The 23,451-nt window shown below is 43.5% G+C and overlaps 1 protein-coding gene across 6 annotated transcripts in view; it reads right to left on the bottom strand.

Annotated features, from left to right (window-relative positions):
* Window positions 1-23,451, bottom strand: part of LOC117537192 (plasma membrane calcium-transporting ATPase 1-like) — a 141,998-nt gene that overhangs the window by 41,472 nt on the left and 77,075 nt on the right. For all 6 annotated transcript variants that reach the window (XM_034202346.1, XM_034202341.1, XM_034202344.1 and 3 more), the window contains exons 3-6: window positions 3,758-3,955; window positions 3,158-3,415; window positions 2,863-2,988; window positions 1,728-1,853 (exon numbers count right to left, since the gene is read on the bottom strand). In XM_034202346.1, the coding sequence (XP_034058237.1) occupies window positions 1,728-1,853; window positions 2,863-2,988; window positions 3,158-3,415; window positions 3,758-3,955 (708 nt within the window). The remainder of the gene's footprint in view (window positions 1-1,727; window positions 1,854-2,862; window positions 2,989-3,157; window positions 3,416-3,757; window positions 3,956-23,451) is intronic.

Here is a 23,451-nt window from a genome sequence, read left to right as displayed (position 1 = left end):
GTACCTCAAGAGACATACAACAGCTTCATGTGTGTGCATTCTTGTACTCCTATCTTTGTGATTACGGATGAAAAAAGTCAGTTCAGAGAAGTTTTTAGCCATTCTTCACTTTTCCAAGGGGCTTTTTGAAGGTTTCAGCTCTGGTTTAGGATTATAATTATAATAAGATTAGATATTAAGGTTACAGTTAGGGGCTCAGAAATGTATTATGAAAATCAGGGTCCTCTTAAGTGAGGAAGAACAGACGTGTGTGTGTGTGATTCTGATGAAAATGTTTAATTTCAGTTGTCGGTCTTCTGGTTCTCCTCATTAGGAATTCATTAAAGGTTGTTTATATTTAAATGAATGACTGGAGGCCGAAATGTAAACCTGAGCGTCTCTCTCCGCTGAGCTTGTACATTCAGCCAGTTCACAATGAATGCCTGACAAACTCAAACTTTAGCCAATAAAACAAATGATCAGACAAAAAACAAACTAAAGAAAAAAAGACATGAGTAAAAGGGGGTTAGCATGATCACAAGCAAATCAAAAGCAATAGAGACCGACTGCAGAAGCCTGTTGGTTTACATCAACCTGCTCTGTGATAGTACAAGGATCATCTGCACTTTTTGAAGGGTTCCACTTCAAAAAGCAACTGTATGTAAACAGAGAAGGTACGTTTCACGTTTTTTAACAGCATCACGTCCCTGTCGAATCAATACCTCAGTATTTCGGCCATAAACTACCATGAATAAATGAGACCACGATGTGCAGTAGTGTTTATCAGACTACCGACACAGAATTTTGTATTACGGTCTGTGTGGAAACATATTTTTTATTTGTCTGTCTATGATTTAAAAGTATTAACTCTTTATATCAGACAGCAGATAACAAGTCTCCATTATCTACCAATTTGTTGATATTACAAAATGGCTGGCATATTTTACAAGCTTTTATTACTCTACCTAAAATGTGTAGTTTGATGCTAGTAGGACTTTCTTATGGTTTTCTTATTTAAAATGGAAACATGTCAAAGACTCCTAAATAAGCATTATATGGTCACATACATAGTTTTAAGATTACTCCTCATGTAATTTAGCATATTTTTCCAATTTTGGCTTTCAGGTATAGCCTTGATCACAACTGTAGGTAATGAGCCAGTTAGCCAGGCATGCTAAACATATCAGCTGACTGCTAATTGACTGCCCTATAAACCATTCAGATGCCATGTACACAGGTTCAACGGGTGTTTGTTTAAGTTGCTCAGCTACGATTGGACAATATATGTTAAGGGCCAGGTGTTTCGTCAACCGTCAATTAAGCTTTCTGTCGTAAACATCTTATGTGAATTGTGTGTCGTAAGCAGATAAGATCACTACATATGAACTCACCCATGGTCTCATTTATTCACTGATGATGCTTTTGTGATCAGATGTAATGTTAATATATTATAGTTAGACCCTTCAAACAGCTCTGCTGGGATCAGCTCAGACTGGATGACCTCTACCTGCAGACGGCTAGTACGACAGGAGCAACTTCAAATCAACACCAGCTGATAAAAGCGTGCAAATATTTCCAATCTGCACTGTTCAAACAGTAGAGTAGAAATATTCAGAAGCTGACACGATGGTAGTTGTCTTTCTTTCTTTCCTCCCAACACTTCACACACTTTGTGTCTCATATGACCTTAAGCACTTCAACATGAGTTGTGTTTTTTTGTGTGCGACAGGCTTTGTCTCATGTCTTACTTTTCTTGACCTTCTTCACTTCTTCGTTGTCGCCGGCGCACAGCAGAGTAAAGATGATGCCAGTTTGAGAGTTGAGGCCGACAGCCGACACCACCATCCTGCCTGATCCCTCCATTACATGGGTCCCTGAGGAGACATTCAAAAAGCTGGGGTCACAACTGGAACTTTTCTTTGTAACTGTCTCTGCGTAATATCTGTAATCTGTGTTATACTTTGCTAATATAACAAACTCAGGGTCGCCACAGATCAATCTTAGGGCCAGTACTTCTTAACTTGATGCATGTATGAGGATGCTGATGATACACAGCTATATGTGGATGATTCTTCTGATGACACAGAATTAAAGGTTGCTCCTTTTAGATATAAATGTTCATCTGTGAATGTTAAACGTTTGACAGTTCAACAAGGATGATCAAGAAGTATAAAATTAATATATTATTATTATTATTAAGTGTTTTGCTTTCCCTGAGGCTCAGATTTGTTTTGGATTTCATACTTTTGACGTGTGACAAACAGTTTTGACAGTTTGAAGATGTTACTGACCAGATATATTACACAGTCAATTATACTCTAGGTCAGCAACTCCTTGATACAAAAAAATTAACTCAATGTCTGAGTGTCCCATATTTTAACACCAAAAATGGTCCATAAATTGGACATAGAGGCTACATAATGGAGACGCACACATCTATCTAAATGCCCAAGATAAGCATTCATGTACATATGTTGAGGGTTTGTCCTCTTTGCCTTAGCCTATTAGATATCGAATAACCACAATATCTGAGTTTACTGGACCTACTCTTGCTCTTTTGTTTGTGCACCGAGACAATAAGTGAATGTGCACTTAAATTAAATGTAATAACAGTGTTAATAACAGCTATAAGTGATTTAATTTTTTTTGTTTTACTTTTCATATTTGATGTTTCCTTTTAGCAGTTGCCTGTGCTCTGTATTGCATTAACTTGTATTAAGGTGCTCAAAAAACATTAACGGCAACAGCTGGTGCAGTGTGAAATGGATAAAATGTATTTTGATTGTTGATGAGTGATATCCGTTTCCATTGGATGAGTTTATTTAAAAGTTGTAGTATCAGTAGACACTTAAAGAAGAATCATCAGTGTGAGCAGGCACTCACCGGACAGCAGCATGGGGTCCTTCTCCATAGATTTCCGGACCTGATCGGACTCTCCGGTGAGAGAGCTCTCATCAATCTTCAAGTCGTTGCCTTGGATGAGGATCCCGTCAGCAGGCAGCAGGTCTCCTGCAGGCACAGAGATAAGGAGTTCAATTTCATTCATTTCTGAAAATCAGCTGCAGGGGAAACACATTTTTGTGACTCAAGACTTAAAGACATTTTGAATCCGTCTTAAATTTGGAAGGCAGATAGGCAGCTTTGATTTATTTTCTGCCTGGTGTTTGCTGTCTCGTACCGTATTTGATCTGAGCGATGTCTCCCACCACGATCTCGGACACAGGGATCTGGATGACCTGGCCCTTGCGGATGACGGTGAATTTTTGTTCCTGCTCGATGCGACTCTGCAAACCGCGGAACTGCTTCTCCTTGGACCAATCGTTGAAAGCCGTCACAAGGACCACAATAGCGACGGAGAACAAGATGGCGGCGCCCTCGATCCAGCCAGCCTGAGCCTCGCCCTCGTCCTCCACGCCGCCCGCAACCTGGCCACATGCTGAAAGAGAGGAAGAGGAAGCGTTCAATACAAATAGCTTTCACAAAAAACATTTTGATAATCAAAAAATTAAGAAAATGCTTCAATATTTTTTACTCAATCCTAGGCTAATTGGAACCGGTCTTATAAACATTATTTGTTTTTTATCTTTTTTTTTACATTTGTGTTGCTGTAGCTAGGATTGTGTCAATACTGATGTCATAATTATATTGTGAATGGGAGAATAAAAAAAAGGCATTGTTAAAAAAAAGTGCAGAATAAAATAAAAATAAATAGCCATCATGTGCTTTAATTGTAGAATTAAATATAGATTATAAAACAAATGGCGATGACTGTACCGACCTTCGCTGTCGCCCCCTGGTGGATGGTAGAAGGACAGGCCGAGCGAGATTATGGCGGCGATCTCCAGAATAATGAGCGTGACGTCCTGCAGAGCCTCCCACACCAGCGCCAGGAACGTCTTGGCCTTCTTGGGAGGGATGAAGTTCTTCCCGAAGGAAGTGTGACGTTTCTCCAAATCAACGGGGTTACCAGAGAGACCTGCAGACACAAAGACAACACATTCATGATCACATCAATGATACATTTCCTCTTTTAAACATTATGATTTATATGGGTTATGGTTATTATTGTGTGCATTCGTGGTTGTTGAGGTTCTTTCAACATTATTGTATGATTTTATTATATATAGGATTTGTGGGAAATAGCAAATCCAGTTTCATTTATTTATTAATAATACAAAATAACTGTAGTTTGTATTTGCTGAGCTACGAGGAAAGCAAACATTTAGGTCATATCATAAAAAAAAATCTTTAAAAAAAGATAGGATGATAAATTAAAAATGTTTTGAATTCAAAGAAATATAGATATGTATGTGAATATAGAAATATTTAGAGATACACGTTGGATTCATTAAGCATTAAGTATGTGTTATACAGTCAATCTCCCCTTCAATTACTTGTAATGTAGCTTTCAATAAAGCTTTTAGTTGTACCATTGCATCCAGTGATGCAATGGTGATGTTAGAAAAGAAAGCAACTAAGTCTTGATTGGAGGCGTGATACCTCTCTGCACACTGTAGCTGTGCTACAAGATGCACAGAAGTTATAAAAAGATTATTACAGGTTTCCATAAACAGAACTTTTGCAACATGACCTACTTCTGTTGCCATGAAAGACTGCAGTATTTCCATATACAGTGTTTATTTGGGCGGAACACCAACACAGATTTGTTCCACCCACAGAAATGACGTATTTCTGTATTCATTATATTTCCTCCCATTTCCATGGAGATTCAGTAAAAAAGTAAATACTGAGAAATGATGCTTTCAGGTATTTATACAAAAAAACACCTCTGTCTGTTGTATCAAGCAGCGATTCTCCTTTTTTAAACTGGTGAATTTTGATAATTTTAGGAGGCTTGACAAGCTGAAACGATCCAGTAATTCACAAGAAAAAGGTAGTGAAATATCAGAAAAAAAGATTGAACAATTCATTTTTATTTTATTGAAATTTAAATATGGAATAGTGTAGTAACCGAATTGCATTTGACAATATTTGTTAACGGCATAATACAATTCTAAATTAAGTATTAAGATATAGCTTAGATGCTCTGGCCTACAAATAATATTCTGAAGATTTAAGAAATTATTATTATTTTTTTTTAAAACATGATCATTTTGATTTTTTCACTGAAGATGAGAATAATGATGCACAAATTGTTATTCCCTCCAATATCATGAATCATACCCAATCAAACTAATCAGAAATAGATTTATTTTCCAAAATGGTCTAGCCCTAACCAGAGGGTACGTTTTCTGTAGGTTCCCCTTCCTGTCAATCATCCTGCGACCCCTCCGGGTTGATCAAGTGGCCCCTTGTGTGGGCCTCGACCCCCAGGCTGAGAACCACTGTTGTGTGTCGTCAGTGGTGGCGATGCGTTCATGGCAGCCTGAACTGCCTCCACCCCCCCCCCCCCCCGCCCTGCTGGACACACAATCTGCTGCTCCACCAGAGCCAACAGTCTCTACGTCACACCATGGTCTGAACAAGATAACAAAGAACATGTTCTGTAGAAACTTCTCTAAATATCACAGGATTTTCTCCACTGATTGATAATACCGGATAACTCAAAATTCCGTCTGATGTTTCTCTTCCTGCCCCTCTGCAGAAAGCAACGCTCTGCTCCCTGAAGACCAAACAGTATCTGTGAGTTATTGAATCCAGAGCCATGACTGTCATTTTCCGGTGACTCATATCTAACCGCTCGTTACTGTGCATACAAAGAAGATAAAAACAAAGATCTCACAGTCGCCCCGGATGTTACAAAGGGAGCAGAGCAGGAGGGCTTTGTCTGGGAAACTTCTAAGTTTAGTTATATAATTCACAAATCTAAAACACCATTTGCAGTTTATTCATTATCAGAATCTTAAATCAGGTTTATTGCCAAGTACTTGTGCAGCGTGTATTTATCTTGTGTTTATCACTCTACTAGAAGAGGATATGCTCATCACCAAAGCACCTCATTAACTTCAGTAAAGAGTTTATTTGCAGCAACTCTTCGTATGTAGTCGGAATGAACCGGTTGACCTGATGCGCTGCTTTGTCTTTTTTTAATAACTGTGACTTCCCCTGCACAGCTGTGTGGGCCACAACATGGCTGCCGTGGATTCTTGGAGGAATCGGGGAGATGTGCAGTTGAACGTGATGTGAATGTCGACAGACCGCACTGCCAGGATTTCTCAGTAAGTCAGCGTGAACATGTTCCTGCCTTCATGAGTTTGAATAATAATGGCCTCCAATTCCTTCTCTGGTGATTCTCTCCAGACAGACTACAGGAAGACGTCCTCTGTTCCTCTTTTCAATCTATTACTCTTTATTCCTTTGATGCATTATTCAGGAGAAATAATCAGATACCAGCTTTAAGCCATTTTAAGTATTATGCAACACAGGTACTATTTTCCTCATCTAAATTAGATGGCTTCAATGCCATAATTATTAAGCTTAGATATTCTCATGCATAATTACAGCCATTTAAGTCCAATATCCATGGGTGCACATCACTTTTTTGCCCTGGTTCTCAAAGGAGCACCTGGAGATGTTGCTTGGTGCTCATCCTTAAAATGAAATAAACCGTAACTTTTGAGGGGGTCTTGACTTTATTTGCCAGACACACGGCACTGAACACACATGCAGAGGTGAACACAGAACACACATGCAGAGGTGAACACAGAACACACATGCAGAGGTGAACACAAGACAACATTAGCACGACCAGTAATCCTACAAGCTGTCATCACTACCCTCCTGACTGTTCTCCTCACTGTCTTCCTCTCTGTCAGACATGGTAGCTGATGATGTAGGCCTACTTCTTCCTCTCTGGTTGAGTCTGCGATTAGCTGCTTGCATCCACAAGTCAACAGCTGGTTCTATTTCGTATATGGCTTCGCCCTCTAAGGCTATCGCTATTGGGTTTACCCTTCTGCGCCCCCGCGCAGTACTGAAAACACTTGTAGTCCACGCCCACCCGCTAGGTGGGCCCCACCCTCGGGCCTCCTTCCGGTATAAATAGGGAGGTTGCCCGGCGATCTGCTCCCTCTTTTCTTCAGCAACCAGCAGTTTACTGAAGCACGAGAAAAGCAACATCATGAGCAATAAAGAGTGTGTCCGTATGTGCCCTTCGTGCAATACGGGCTACATTATGAGCTACGATTTGCATCCGATATGCGCAGCCTGTCTGGGGCCAGAGCACGCGGACGCGGCTCTCAGCCAGCAGGTCGCATGTCCTCACTTTGTGCGTCTTCCTTCATCCGAAGCGAAGGGCGGACGCTCTAGCTTCTGCGGGTGAGGAAGACGTCTGGGGTGGGCAGGAACCCATCCAGAACACACCACCGTGGCCCCAGAGGAGGCGGAGGAGATCGCTAAGGCGGCCAGCACGGCGCTCTCGCTGTGCGCAGCCGTGGCGGTGTCCCAGGCGATGATTACAGCCTGGATGACACAGATCCAGCGTCACCTCTGGTTACAGCAGGCAGCGGTCACAGAGCCAGCCAGGAAGGTTTTACTGGACGCTCCGATCAGCTCGGACGGGCTGTTCGGGCCCCAGTTCCTGGCCATGGTTGATTCCATGAAGGCGGCATCGGAGCAGGCGGAGGACATCCGCCAGCACGTCGGCTGGCTCCAGCCAGCGGTGAAGCAGCAGCGACACCAGCGGCAGCAGCAGCAGCCAACCCGGCCACAGCGGCAGACGGACAGACACCAGCAGCAACAGCAGCCGAGGCATCAGAATCGTCCGTCAGAATCGTCCGTCAGCGGCGGCCGGGGTACCGGCCCACACCTCCAGGGCACCGTCCCGCACCTACGGGCCCCCACCAGAGGGGGGTAAAAAGGGAGTGAGATACTCCCGTTCGGCGTCTGCTCCATGAGAGCCGCCGAGGAGACAGAGCGGCCTTGACGGTTTGGGAGGGAGTGTGAGGAAAATAAAAAGAAGCTTATTTTCCAGCATGTTGGCTGAGTCATCAGTTTCAAATATGTTTCACATATCCCCCACTCTGGGTAAACCAGCTGCCATGACCTATCGGTTAATAGCCAGCAGGATTCGTTACAAAAGCCTGCGCATTTTAATCTATCGATTAATAAGCTGCAGAGCACAGTAACTACACCAGCTGCCTTCAATCTGGTGATTAGTAGGCAGCATGGTTCCCTCAGGGTTCTGGTGGTTATAACTTTCGGTTATTAAACCACAGACCTCGCGGCATTCCTCTATCCGAGATACGCCACCTACACACGGTGACAATAAGCCCATGAGCGCCGTGGTAACGCCTCATGTGGTTATCACTGCACACACCTCCACCCATCCTCTGAACGTGTACGCGCATCATGATGAGAGGGGGAGTGAATGCAACGTGTGAAGGCCTCCTCACAGCCTTTTCGCTAGGCCCACCTTGGGTTGCCTCACGGGGCCTCCGCCCCCCCACCAGGAGAGGGGGGGTAAAAAGGGAGTGAGGTACTCCCGTTCGGCGTCTGCTCCATGAGAGCCGCCGAGGAGACAGAGCGGCCTTGACGGTTGGGGAGGCAGTGTGAGGAAAATAAAAAGAAGATTATTTCCCAACATGTTGGCTGAGTCATCAGTTTCAAATGTGTTTCACATATCCCCCACTCTGGCCGGTGAGCCAGCTGCCATGACCTATCGGTTAATAGCCAGCCGGGTTCGGTACAAAAGCCTGCGCTATTTAATCTATCGATTAATAAGCTGCGGAGCACAGTAACTACACCAGCTGCCTTCAATCTGGTGATTAGTAGGCAGCAGGGTTCGCTGCAGGGATCTGGTGGTTATGACTCTTCGGTTATTAAACCACAGACCTCGCGGCATTCTTCTGTCCGAGATACGCCACCTACACACGGTCATAATAAGCCCAGGAGCGCAGTGTTAACGCCTCATGTGGATATTACTGCACACACCTCCACCCATCCTCTGAGCGTGTACACGTCTCATGATGCGAGGCGGAGTGATACGCAGCGTGTGGAGGCCTCCGCACAGCCCTTTCGCTCTAGGCCCACCTTGGGTTGCCTCACGGGCAGCGGCGGCGAGGGTTCTGGCGTGGCTCGTCGTCATGACAACCACAACACATCTCGAGCATGCGCGCCCGCTGTCAGAGTGTTTCTCGGCGTGGCAGCGCATGTGTTTGATGGACGGATGGATGCACAGGCTGATCAGCAGGGTACACCCTGCAGTTCGCCTCCCCCCCCCCACAGTTCAACGGGATACAGGTGACATGCCTAACATCCCGTGAACAGTGTCTTGCGCTCCAAGCAGAGCTACGGGAACTCCTGTTGAAAGAGGCTATTTCCAGGGTTCCCCAGGAGGAAGAAAATCAGGGGTATTACTCCCACTATTTTCTTATCCCGAAAAAGACAGGGGGAATGAGACCCATCCTCGACCTGTCAGTTTTCAACAAGGCAATAATGAAAAGGCCTTTTCACATGCTGACGGTCAAAAAGGTGCTAGAGTGTGTTCACCAGGGAGATTGGTTCACCTCTATAGACCTAAGGATGCATACTTCCATGTACCCATCATTCCGCAACACAGGAAATTCCTGCGGTTTTCATTCCAGGGAATAGCGTACCAGTACAACCGTCGGTCGTTCGGCTATTCCCTGGCTCCTCGTACTTTTTCAAAGTGTGTAGAGACGGCGTTGCAGCCGCTACACAGAGGAGGGATGAGAGTACTATTTTACATGCATGGCTCGCTCCAGGGAGGAAGCGGCTTTACAGACGGTACAACTCATATCATATCTGTCAAAGCTGGGTTTCATGATAAATTGGGAAAAGAGCTGTCCTATTCCAGCCCAGAGTATTGTTTACCTGGGTGGAATTGAACTCAGCCCGCATGAGAGCACGACTCTCACGGCAGAGAGTGGAGTGGACACGCTGACAGCTCTCCTTCGACGTGTCACACCCTGCAGCGTGGTGACGAAAAAGCCCCCCACAGTTCAATGGGATACAGGAAACACTCCTGTCCTCCCAGAAGCTATGTCTTGCGCTCCAAATCCGAGCTGCTGGAACTCCTGTTGAAAGAGGATATTTCCAGGGTTCCTCAAAGGGAGGAAAATCAGGGGATTTCACTCCCGTTATTTTTCTAATCCCGAAAAAGACTGGGGCAATGAGACATCCTCGATCTGTCAGTATTCCACATGCTGACGATCAAACAGGGGTTGGAATGTGTTCACCAGGACGACTGGTTCACTTCCACCTGAAGGATGCATACTTCCACGTACCCATCATCCCGAAACACAGGAAATTCCTGCGGTTTCTCATTTCAGGGAATATCAGACCAGACAATCGTCTGCCGTTTGGATATTTCCTGGCTCCTCCCATTTTTGTGTAGAGAAGGCTGGAGCCGCTACACAGAGGAGGGATGAGAGGGTGGTTTCCTTTGGACGACCTGCTAGTTGCTGGCTCGCTCCAGGGAGGAAGTCGCTTTACAGACGGTAGATCTCGTATCGCATCTGTCAAAGCCTGGGTTTCATAACAAGTTGGAAGAAGAGCTGTTCCCTTCCCTCTCAGACAAACGTTATCTGGAGTGGAATTAAAAACTCAGCCAGCAGCAGAGCGCTCTCTGGCAGCGAGTGAGAAACTGACAGCTCTCCTCCAGCGTGTCACAAACCACACAGCCCTCTCCGTAACGCAGCTGCTCGGCATTAGCGTCAGCTGGTCACGGGGGGATTCCCCTGGGTCTCCCCCACAGGGGGAGTCTCCAGAGGTGCTTCATTCACTGCAGAAGCCTGCTGTTTTAACCTATTGGTTTATAAACTGCAGAGCTCGAGGCATTCCTCTGTCCCAGATATGCCTTACACACGGTCATAATAAATCCACGAGCACTGTTATAACGCCTCGTGAAGACAGCATACACACACCTCTCATCCTCTGGGCGTGTACGCGCCTCATGATGAGAGACAGAGTGGAATGCAGCGTGTGGAAACTCCCTCGCAGCTTTTTTGCTTCACGGGCAGCAGCGGCGAGGGCGTGGCACGTCACCATGACGACCATTACGGCACATCACAGAGAAGCCTCTCCCCCCAGCAGTTCCATGGGATGCAAGAAACACTCCCGTTATCCCAGGAACAGTGTTATTTCCGGCGAATTTAACCGAGGGGCTCGCAGAACGCAGCAGCCGTGCTATGCGAGGAGTATGGAGACTCAGACCGGTGTCACGCACACTGGCGCCTCAGTGGGATTTGGCTTTGGTGTTACGCGCACTAAAGAAAAACCCCATTTGAACCTGATCAGGTTCCCCTTAACTGTATTCAGCCAAAGTAGTACTGCTTTTGGCTCTATCAGAGGAAAGGGTGATCTGTCTGCTCTCCCGGTGGCTCCGTCATGTCTCCGGATCCATGGAGATGCAGTTCAGCTGTTTTACGCCCTAACCCGGCTTCATGCCCATAAGGTCATCACAACTCTTTAGGTCAAGAGTGATCACCCTGGCTGGCTTCTTCCCCCCTCCTCACAGGTCGGAGGAAGAAGAAACATCTCATCTCCTCTGCCCGGTGCGCACGCTGTCTGCTATGTGGCGCGCACGGCGGCATTGCGCCGTTCTCAGCGCCTGTTTGTGCATTACAGAGAGCGCTCGATCGGGCAACCTCTGTCTACACAACGGCTGTCACACTGGCTGTGTGGGGCTGTGTCACAGGCATATGTCTCCTCTGGGGTGGAGCCCCCGGAGAATATCAAAGCGCACTCAACCAGAGGAATTTCCTCCTCCTCGGTGTTGCGCGGAGGAATGTCAGTGGAAGATATTTGCACGGCTGCATCTTGGTCTTCCCCCTGTTCATTTATTACATTGTATTTGAGGGATGTCTCCCTTTCCTCTCTGACACGCCCTGTACTGGGTGTCCTGTCAGAGTGAGTGACGTCAGGGATCCAGCTGTGCGCCTCTCTCCTGCCTCGCGGCACACAGAGAGCGGCCCTTTTTCCCCTCGTAGGAGAGGGACGTTCCCCTTCCTCTGACACACTTCGTAGGGAGTGCCTGGTCAGAGTGAGTGACGTCAGGGATCCAGCTGAGAGCTCTCCTACCTGGCTGACACGGAGAGAGCGGCTGTTCCCCCTCTATGATCGCAGGACAAGGTGGGACCTTCGTCTCTACTTTCTCACAGCGGTCGGTATGTATTGTTCCCAGCCTTCACCCCGTCAGGAAAACAGGTATGTTTGCTCCAGGGACGGGGATGTGCCATTACGCATGGCACAACAGGCAGGGGGGTGTTATTGAGCAGGTGTGTCTGTGCTTCTAGTGCTGGACGGACCCAGTGGGGCGCAGACTACATCATGCTTCGCCCTTAACCCAATAGCGATAGCCTTAGAGGGCGAAGCCATATACTAAATAGAACTGAGGTTACCTACTGTAACCCAGCTTCTATGAGTATTGGCGCAGCCCTCTAAGCGCTGGGCCCCACTGGCTCTACGAATAGCTGAAGAAAAGTTATATTGTATGGGAGCAGATCGCCGGGCAACCTCCCTATTTATACCGGAAGGAGGCCCGAGGGTGGGGCCCACCTAGCGGGTGGGCGTGGACTACAAGTGTTTTCAGTACTGCGCGGGGGCGCAGAAGGGTAAACCCAATAGCGATAGCCTTAGAGGGCTGCGCCGATACTCATAGAAGCTGGGTTACAGTAGGTAACCTCAGTTTTGGGTCGAAAGTCTCTGTTGTCATCTTAGACAAGTGGATGTAATCAAATAAGTATGTGAACATAACCAATAACCTACCATAGCCAATAACAAATGAAACTTAAATAACAATTCCAGTTTGTTTTCATCTTTGTCAATAACATCAGGGAAATGTTCTGCAAATATCAGACTCTCCTTGCTTCTGCTTTGTACTTGAATCACCTGCTTTAATGTTCTTTATTAACCACATTGGTTTAATCCATCCATCGTGTAAGCACCAGTTCAATCCTGGGCCAACAGCTCATTTGATGACTGCTCGTTCCCAAGTGGAGTAAAGTTAAAAGCACCTGCTCCTGCAAGTTTGTCCCAATGAATTTTGGATTATGGTTTTATCAAATAAGGCGAGATAAAAGGAGGTGAAGCGATGGAATTATGAGATGAGGTTATTTTTGGTGACACGAGATGAAAGGAGTTAAAAGTTACATAATACTGGTTTAGTGCTGCGAATGCGGCGGGTTTCATCTGCCAGAAACGGCAGAGCACACTCGCCTGTCACAGATGTTTATGAGCTTCAGCAACAGCACAAATGGACTTCATTGGTCCAAAACGAGCTCTCTTCCAATTCACAGCTTTATCAGCCGACGTGCAGCTTCAATCCTTTCCCATACAGCACCATTCATTCTCCCTCTGCAGCAGGGATTCATGTCCAGCCTCATTGTTCTATACGTTTGAAGCCCACTACAAAGTAGGGCTATGTAATATGGAGGGACTTATATATCATACATTTTTTGGACAGGATACATCGATATGTTGACGAAATGTAGCATAACCATTTCATGCTTTCACAAAGAGCAATAGGGAAATAACAGAACAGTCTGCTCAATTCATAACATGTAATTACACTTGCAATATACACATTAAATGATGATTTGTTAAGTCCCTCTCAGAGTGTCTCCTGGCGTGGAAACCTCTCAGTAACCCTAACCACAGATATAAGCTGACCAACAAGGCCATCAAGACCAATAAATACTGTAGTAGAGGAACTGAGACCCCTAAATCCTGAGATACCCCAACCTGAGGTAAAGCACAACTATTTTTTACATTACTTTAATCAATCTAGTTTTTGAAATGGAAGGTCTTAAACATTTGGACCTTTCCCATAACTGAAAACAGTGAAAATGTAAAAGTATATACATTCCTCTGGGATAGTTTATTTCCTATACAATTTCCGCCCGTAATTCACGTATGTCTAAGTGTATATATAGGGAGGTGTGTGGCGCAGTTGATTAGTGCGTTGGTGTTCAGATCAGGGGAGCACAGGTTCAAACCCCACTGCAGTCAGCATGTCGTTGTGTCCCTGGGCAAGACCCTTCACCCCAAATTGCTCCTGTGGGGATTGCCCACAGTATTGAGTGTGTAAGTCGCTTTGGATAAAAGCGTCTAACAAGTGACATGTAATGTAATGTATACAGTATATTACAAAGATGAACATAGGTATTGATGTAAAATTGTTTTATTGAATGCCATACTTCACGGTGAAGCTTTAAAATGTTGTGACATACTGATAATTATTTCCAGAGATACATGCAGGGAAGCAGACAGACCCATTTTCACTACTTTGGTTGTGGGAAGGTTCCAACATCAACTCAAAGAACCAATTTTGCAGTGAAATATTTGTATACATTTCAAAAGCAAGACATATTTAAGTAATGAAATAAACGTGTTTGTGCTAACTCGAGTAAGGGTATCTTGAAGACTAAAAACTAATCTGCTGTGGCTGTCCTTAACATAGAATTATTAACATGAACTCCATCTTTCATCACACACAAAAAGTGTATTAGCTGTTGAATATCCATGTTATGTATTCTATCTGCCCCTTACTGTATTCAGTGAGGCATTTTTTCCATTTTATGGAATGTAAAGGACTGTAAAGTTTAACACAGCCACAGCTGGACAAATAGTCTATGACAAATACATCAGGGTATTCAGATGTGTTCGGAGAGAACACAAAGCAACCTTTAGAGTCGGTGCAATTATATCTATATTTTAGAGATGTGGACCGCAGGGTCACTTAATGAAGTTATGCTTAATGACTCTTATGAGGCTTGAAGGTCAACTCCATAAACAGAAACTGTTTGTTGTTAGATAAGATTCAGTCACAAATTCTGAACTGAAGTATGTATATTTTTAGTGTGTTTAATAACAGTTCAATAGAAAATTCCTCATTTATCCCGAAAATGTAAGTTACATTTTACAGTGTAAATGGTTTGTATTTACAGAAAATAGCGTCTGTTGGTTAGATCTTTCGCTTATTCAAATATTTTGTCAAAACTGACTATTAAATAGAGGCTTATAAGATTATGTGGCAGTTGGTGACAAAGTTGTTTGTTCAGGATCTGTAAACTTTTTGGTCAAACGTCAAAATGCAAGCACATACAGTACAGTATCTGAATTTCATATCATTAGTGGTATTTCACCCCGTTTAATACGTTTTCAGCACTCATGACATTTTTTTATATAAAACCTACAAACCCTTTAATCAGGATCTTGACTCGAGTAATGGAATATTTTTCTATATATTTTTTGTTGGCCTGAACTGCTTTTCTTTTTCTTACTGTGTGTGCAACCCTTGATGAATGCACTATAAACCAACATAGTCAATTTGGTTATCATCATTTTCCTGTAACAGTTTTCCTTTTTTTTCTGCAGCAGTCATCTGAACTACCTACAGTTAGTTACCACCACTGTACTGAATGTTTATATCACATGTCATTTACTGTGATTTCTCCTTCGGTCTAATGGGAAAAAAGCCATTTCCCTCGATTTAAAAATGCATGAGGATATGTGGCGTAATGGCATGCATTGGTATGTGGTGACACACAGGTCACGCAACATGTACATTCACACCCACACAATGCTTATCTTTTTTATAAGAAACTGAGCTAGGCATCAATTGGAAAACAATTATATTCCAGGTGATTTTTAAAAACCCAGATGGTTATTTAATAAATCTTACAGTTGTATTGAACGTTTTTACAAAATGCATGTAATGTGCTGTCCCTTTGTGTAAAACAACATTTAATATATCACACTTTTTGTATGAAACCATGAAGCATTGTGAAGAAATATCAATTAATAAACGTAACTGATAATTATTTTAGTTTTGTTTGTAAAAAATTGAGATTTCCAGCAATCATCTTTGTTTTTGTTTAAGAAAAAGAAGTGCATCTTGTGAAAACCTTTTTTAATGTGCAGCAAATATGATTGTAAAACTTGTTTTTGTGGATTTCAGGAAAATACATTAAGAACAGCAATGACAATTGTTATGAATGTAGCTTAGCATCTATCTTAGCTCTTTGAATCAAATGTAACGTTGGTACATGAAGCCAAAGTCGGCACTATAGCTGGTTCACAAAGAAGACTATAGTCAGGGGTGCACATCACTTTTTTGCCCTGGTTCTCAAAGGAGCACCTGGAGATGTTGCTTGGTGCTCATCCTTAAAATGAAATAAACCGTAACTTTTGAGGGGGTCTTGACTTTATTTGCCAGACACACGGCACTGAACACACATGCAGAGGTGAACACAGAACACACATGCAGAGGTGAACACAGAACACAGATGCAGAGGTGAACACAAGACAACATTAGCACGACCAGTAATCCTACAAGCTGTCATCACTTCCCTCCTGACTGTTCTCCTCACTGTCTTCCTCTCTGTCAGACATGGTAGCTGATGATGTAGGCCTACTTCTTCCTCTCTGGTTGAGTCTGTGATTAGCTGCTTGCATCCACAAGTCAACAGCTGGTTTTGGGTCGAAAGTCTCTGTTGTCATCTTAGACAAGTGGATGTAATCAAATAAGTATGTGAACATAACCAATAACGGAATGTAACTTATTTTATTTTTGTTGTTCAATCATATCTTATTTTACCTTAACATTTATTTATTTATGCATTTTTTTTATCTCTCCAGTTTTAAAGGATATTTGTGGTTGCTGTCCTATAGTATACATTGGAATGATTTCAAACCTGTTTATCCCAATAATTATAAAGGAGTGCCTTGGAAATATGTGTTTACATAAATTGTGACCAAACCGTTTGAGACCCACTGTTACCTCATTCACACCAACGGTGTTTCAGGGCCGGTTCGGAGCTGGAGCTTGAAAAGTACCGGGTTTTCCTCTTCACACCGCAGCGGAGCAGCCTCTTAGCTCCGGAATCCGGTTTGTTTCAAGCACCAAAAAATTGTCCGGCCAGAGCAAAAGCACCACATACGTCACGCTTACGTCGAGGCAGGGGCAGGGGCAGGGGCAGGATCAACTCCTGAACAACAACAAGAAGCCCGCGTTTTATCCAGCTTGTACACAACGATGGAGAAACTTAACAAGCAGCAGTGGTCCACAAATCATGTGAAACCCAGATTTGGCACAAAAAAGGGGGAATACACGTTTCGCAATTATGCCACATCAAGGTGGAACGCTCTTCCCACAACTGTAAAGGAAAGTAAAACTATACTTACCTTCAAAACCTCTCTTAAAGAGCACCTTCGGGGGAGAGCATTGCAAAACTGGCCCCGGTAATGGTACAAATCTCAACCTGTCGTTCAATGGACAGCTTCCCCCCCCCCCATCTATGTATATACTCGCATTTTAGACTCTGTTACTAACTGTATATCTGTAGACTTGGTATGTCTTAAATGTCCGGTTAGGATGTATTAGAACGAAATCTAAAATGAAAATTGTAAATAAGCAATCTGTATGTAAAAAACCACCTGTATGTAAATTGTAAATAAGCCATCTGTATGTCAAATATGTCTTATATGTCTTAAATGACATGATGAATTGGAAATGGGGGACCCTGATGTAAACAAGACGAAAGTCTTTCTCTGGTCTGCATCCCCTTAACAATTGTATGTTTTGAGCTGTACTGTACTGTACCCAATATACAAGCTGTTAATAAACTTTTCAATCAATCAATCAATCAATCAATCAATCAACCACTGAAGAGACCAGAGTTGCGTTCCAATAGTCCATTTAGCTTAGGAACCTTCCTAACCAAGTGAAATGACCCAGAAGTACGTCAGTGGCAGCCATGATAAGTGCCGTTCCAATTCTCTAAATGAAAGGAAAGGAGGTTTCAAACTTCCTTTATAACCTCCTTTAGCTTAGGAACCACTGGACCTCCCTAACCGAAAGGAGAGGAGAAAATGCTGCCCCACAATGCATTGCAGCCGCAGCATTTGCCGTCACTCAACAGTCAACAAACGATTATGACGGAGAAATTATAACATGAAAGTTACGGTGCTTATGACGCATTTTAAAACGTATGTGGTAAGTTGCCAAAGTGCTTTGTTTTGAACGTTCATCAGTATTATAATCAAAGAGAGAAATATGAACGTTAGTTTTTACTGAAATTATCAAATAAAGTCAACATTTCACAGTGTTTACTGAGCTGTGTGGGGTTGTTCAACTTTTAAAAGATGTTTGAATGGTGTAATAAATAACATTTGTATTTATTTTAAGATATTTTCATCAATCATACGTATTGAGATCATTTGTATAAATGTGGAACGGAGGGAGAGGGTGACGAGCATAAGTTTCACTTTCCTTTTTTATTTCAATTCCAACTTTGGTCATGAAGAATATGTTTCTCTGTTGTCCACGTTCATAAAGCATAAAGCAACAGCATCAGAGCACGGTGCAGAGTCTCTAGATGAGTTTACAGTAGTCCCTCGTTCTTATTATACATCCATGTTGTAGTCCGCTGTATAGAAAACTGTAGTTTCCATAGTTTCCCCACAGCAGCAGACGCACATTCATGACGTCCGCTGGCGCATCATAAACACGTCGGATAGTGAAAGTGCATTCGGATTCTCTAAAGCACTGCAGTCTCTTCTCCTAAGTCCTTTTGAATTCTCCTATCCACTATCCCTTAACCCCGTGACGTTTCACTCAGAGGTCAAGGAATAGGAGATAGGGTTAGAATTTAGGAGCTGATTTTTGGATTATCGGAACGCAACCCAGCTACCTACTGGGAATCTGGTCTTCTGAAGAGGTACAGAGGAAGCTGGAGCACAATCGGCCATTGTTGTTGTTGTCGGTGTCAGCTGTGAGGGGTTTCCGCGCAGTTTGGCTTTATGAAGCAGGCACGCAAACGGTTACGTCATGACGCAAACGATGACGCAATGACGCAGCACCAGTCGGACTCTGGGCGGTGTGAAAAGAGCCTCCGCTAAACCGAAGAACCGGTTCTGAACCTGAAAAGCTCTAGCACGGAGCTTGAACCGGAGTTGCGTTGCTGTGAATGAGGTATGAGATAACTTAGACTAAAGTGAACTATCTAAACACTCAGACTCCTTTACCTCACTGAGCTGTAGTTATCAGCCTCTCAGTCTGACTGGAGAGGACTCTCCCTCCACATCATTGTAGAAACATCTTCTTCTTCCGTAGCAGCTAGCACCAGATTCTAATAGCAACAGCGCTGGTACCGGTGCACCCTCTCTCTCTCCCACCCTCGCATTTTGGCTGTGAGCTGCGGGCGCCAGATAAGCCAACATCCCCCATTTTCATCACTTACAGCGCCCATCGTACAGGGCAAATAAAACGTGTAACCGGGGTGAAAAGGGTGTTACATTTACTTAATTATGAATATTGTTACATCAAGGCTGAAAATTAGGATGAGCCCCAACGGTCAAAATGTTTTTTTTCCTCCCAGAGCTGCCAGCGCAGCGACTCCACAGATCTGGCGCCCTAGGCGAACATCTATAACGCCAGTGCTACGGGCCGGCCCTGAGTTCATATGCAACTCGCAAATATCTTTCTCTCTCTCCTCTCTCCTCTCTCCTCTCTCAATGTAGATACGCAAATGCACCTTTTTTCAAATGACCCGGTGCTCTTTTTTTGGCGGAGGTGCGCATGCGCACCTGCGCACCAGTTATGTGCAGCCCTGACTATACTCAAGTTTCAGATTGTAAAAATATATGCTGTGATATTATTCCTAGGACAGAAGTATCCTCAGGATGGGTCCTGAAGTCCATCAAAGATTTCCGGACATTTTAAAAGGAACTCACTAAACCCCATATCCTCTGGATTATCAAAAAAAATAAAATCCTTTTGCAGGATTAATATACAGTGAGTGTTTGGAGCCTCATTCGCAGTCAGACTGCTTTTCTCAGAGTATTAACTGTGCAGTTAGGGAAATGAATACGCAGACTATGAGCATAAACTCACAGACACTATAAACAAAACAGGTTTTTGTACTTTGACTGTAGACATCGCCTAAACTGCAGAGAAACTGTTGTCTTTAATACACATAGAATGGAATCATCATCATCTACCCTTGAAGGCAAGATCTCCTCAGATCCAGATACTGCTGTTGGCAATATTACATTAAGATCTAAATTATTAATGATAATAATATCGCATTTTCTTTTTCAGCATTGGAGAGTGATGTCTGTTTTTCACTCTCCAGTATACAGTACACACACTTCATTTCACACAGTATACGACATCCTCTGATGCAAGCTTTATAATATATTATGCAAGCTTTATAAATCCTAAGTCAAATAAAACAGGAACCATTTACACTACACATTTACATATATTTTAGATTTGTTTTCCTCGGCCCCTGTAATTTACTTATGTACCCCGCCTCTTGCCCCAATGTCCGCTGGGACATCAAGGATAAGTGGGTACAGCTAATGGATGAATGGTTCTCAGCCTCCTTTCAGGTTTTTGGTAAGTGTGGAGAGATAGTTTCAGAGGGTGAAGTCGACTGCAGATAACGGTTTATTTTTTATTTATTATAAGAGGTGTGACGGAGCGTAAAAAAAAGGAAAGGGAAGACATGAAAAGCGTTGCATGTCTTGGTGTATTTCCTTCTATCACTGATCGCTAAGAGGAGTTTTCTACTTTAATTGGTAGACATGGATGACCTGGGGCTATGTGTGCGTGTGTGTGTGTGTGTGTGTGTGTGTGTGTGTGTGTGTGTGTGTGTGTGTGTGTGTGTGTGTGTGTGTGTGTGTGTGTGTGTGTGTGTGTGTGTGCATGTTCACTACAGTGAATGAGACCCGGGTCACGCAGCTCAAGCTGAGGCTCAGATTGGTTGCTGACTTCTCACACCACAGAGCTCGAAAAGATCCGACATGCCAAGCAGGCCGAGAAACCTCTGAACCTACTTACACTACTGTAAAGAGTGTGTGTGTGTGTGTGTGTGTGTGTGTGTGTGTGTGTGTGTGTGTGTGTGTGTGTGTGTGTGTGTGTGTGTATATGATTTACAGCTCACATTAAACCCTAACTGAATGTCTTTTCTCTATACATATCTTGGTTTCAACAATATTGATAATGTTGGTTATCTATTTTTTTAAGGATCCAATGTTGGTATTGATCTCACAAAGCCAATATCAGCTCAGCAATTGTTTTGCTTTGTCACAAAATCTTTAAATGGTCTGCAGTTTGTAAAAAAAAAAAGACAAAGGAGGAGACAGTCCAAACTGACCGATAACAGTTGTCATGCCCTCTAAGAGTTATAGAAATTAATAGAAATACATCCACTTATTTATCATTAATCAGGGATCCAGCAATGGGACAAAGCAGATGAAAGGCCACAATAAAACAAGTAGGTTTTTAACATTAATAGAAGGGTCAAACACGTGATGAAAACAAATATGTACACATCTAGAAGTGTAATAAAAGTAAGTAAACTAGGAGCCAGTAATAACAATAATACACAGTTAAAAGATTCTGAATAGACCCTTTACTTTTCATAATGCAAGGTGAAAAGCAGGAGTCTGCAGAAGTGTTGATGTACACACTTACAAGTACTTTTTACAACAGTTTGAATCATTTTAATAAAATTCCCTTAATAAGTGAGCATATGAATGGATAAATGAGACTTGGACTAAAGTGTATCAATTATGTGAGAGTTTGTTAACTAATGTTTCAATATAATTTAGCTGTAAGCCCCCATTCTTTTCAGAAAAACGTATCTATGTTTTCTGATTCTTCTGTCAATGTCTTTCAAGAAAAAAAAATTCAAAGTAGCACAGATTGAGTTATTAATATACAAATGTTTATTTTGGGTTTAAAATATTCCTTTAATATTTCAATCCTCTGATCACATGTTCTCTGTAGATCTAACCCAAGGTAATAGTATCTGTACATGACAGAAAAAGTCGTAAATGTCGACACGGTTTGTTCTCTAAATGAACAGAAAACTAAACATCTGATCATCAGCTGATGTCAGGGACTGTTTTAATAGTTTTTTTCTGCCAGTTTCAGCTCTCCTTCCTCTGAAGACACTAACTCTTTTACATGAAAGCATAACTTTGACATTAAAGAGCCAAAAATAAATCATCTCCTGACGTCTTCTCACCTGAGCGGTGACATATCACGCTGCTTATCATTTTCCTAAAATAGTTGTTTATTTTTATACGAGTCTCTTTGTGAAGCTCTTTGTTACCCAAATCCTGTTTGAATAAAGTTTACGACTCACTGTGAGTCTCCTGCTAAGAGGCAGCCTGTCCTCCCAACATGAAATACACAGATTTAGTAAAATGATGAGGAGAACGATCAATGACCTCCAAAGAGGCAGCAGTCCATTTCATCAATACACATTAACCAGCGGGAGGGTGGGGGGCGTGCCTGCAGCTGAGCCTGTGTGAGTGTGTGAGTGTGGTCAGCGTGCAATCAGCAGCTGATTTAACAGGCGGAAAGTAAAAGCAGCTGAAGAAGAAACAAGTGACTATCACAGCCAGCACAGTGAGCTGATACAGAAACAGTTAAATATAACTGTGTGAAGTCGCTAACTGCTAACATAATGCTGCCGCTACTGAGGTGATCCACTTAGATAACATTCAGCTGGCTTCAGACAGAAAAACAGGCTTTCTATTGGGTTTGGAGATGTGAGAAACAATGACTCATCACAGCTTCATTATTTCAGTCCCCGATATAGTGTGTGGGAGAGACACTCTCTGGAGGGAACTTTGGGTTTTTAGCCTCTGAAGACCATTTACATGCACACAAACCTATATAACACACTACAGGAAAGGGAAAGCCCCAAAAAGCCTTATAGAGCATCTTAAGGCACAGACACACCGGGCCGATTTCGGCCGTCGATAGATGTCTGGCCGCCGATGAGCTGATTTGTGTGTCCTGCACCGTCGAGTCTTTTCGGCCGTGTCGACACCTTCCGCCCCCGATTCAACATGCTGAGTGTGTGAGTGTGGTCAGCGTGCAATCAGCAGCTGATTTAACAGGCGGAAAGTAAAAGCAGCTGAAGAAGAAACAAGTGACTATCACAGCCAGCACAGTGAGCTGATACAGAAACAGTTAAATATAACTGTGTGAAGTTATATTTGCATGTTTAAAGGCCCGGACACACCAGGCCGAAATCGGCCGTTTTCGTTAGTCGGACGACGAAGCGTGCCCAGTCGCCCAAACTCAATTTGGTGTGTCCCGCACCGTCGGCCGTGACACGCCTTATTTGGCCTTTCATGGCCGATGCACAGCCGATTCAACATGTTGAATCGGCCGTGCGTCGGCCACAGGCAATCGGACAAAGAAATCACTCTGATTGGCTGTTCAGCTATCGAATCAGTGCATGAGAAGCGAAACGGTTGCTTGAGAATGTCTTCCACAAGCAACACTCCAATGGCTGATAGCTCCAGTACCGCACGAAACATGTTTTCGATGGACGAGAGTGAAAATGGAACGCACACGCTATTTGTTGTTTGTTTATATCACGTAGTCTGTTCTTCTTCTCTGTCTTCCGGTTGCCTCTTTTGAATGACGAATACACACTACCGCCGCTTGCTTGTAAGGAGAGTTATTGCCACTCACGCATGCGCAGTGCGTACGTGCAACTTGGCCGTTGGCTGAAGTCT

Source organism: Gymnodraco acuticeps, unplaced genomic scaffold, assembly GCF_902827175.1.
Source record: "Gymnodraco acuticeps unplaced genomic scaffold, fGymAcu1.1, whole genome shotgun sequence".
NCBI lineage: Eukaryota > Metazoa > Chordata > Actinopteri > Perciformes > Bathydraconidae > Gymnodraco > Gymnodraco acuticeps.
The sequence above is the reverse complement of the archived record's forward strand: the minus strand, read 5'-3'. Positions and strand labels throughout refer to the sequence as shown.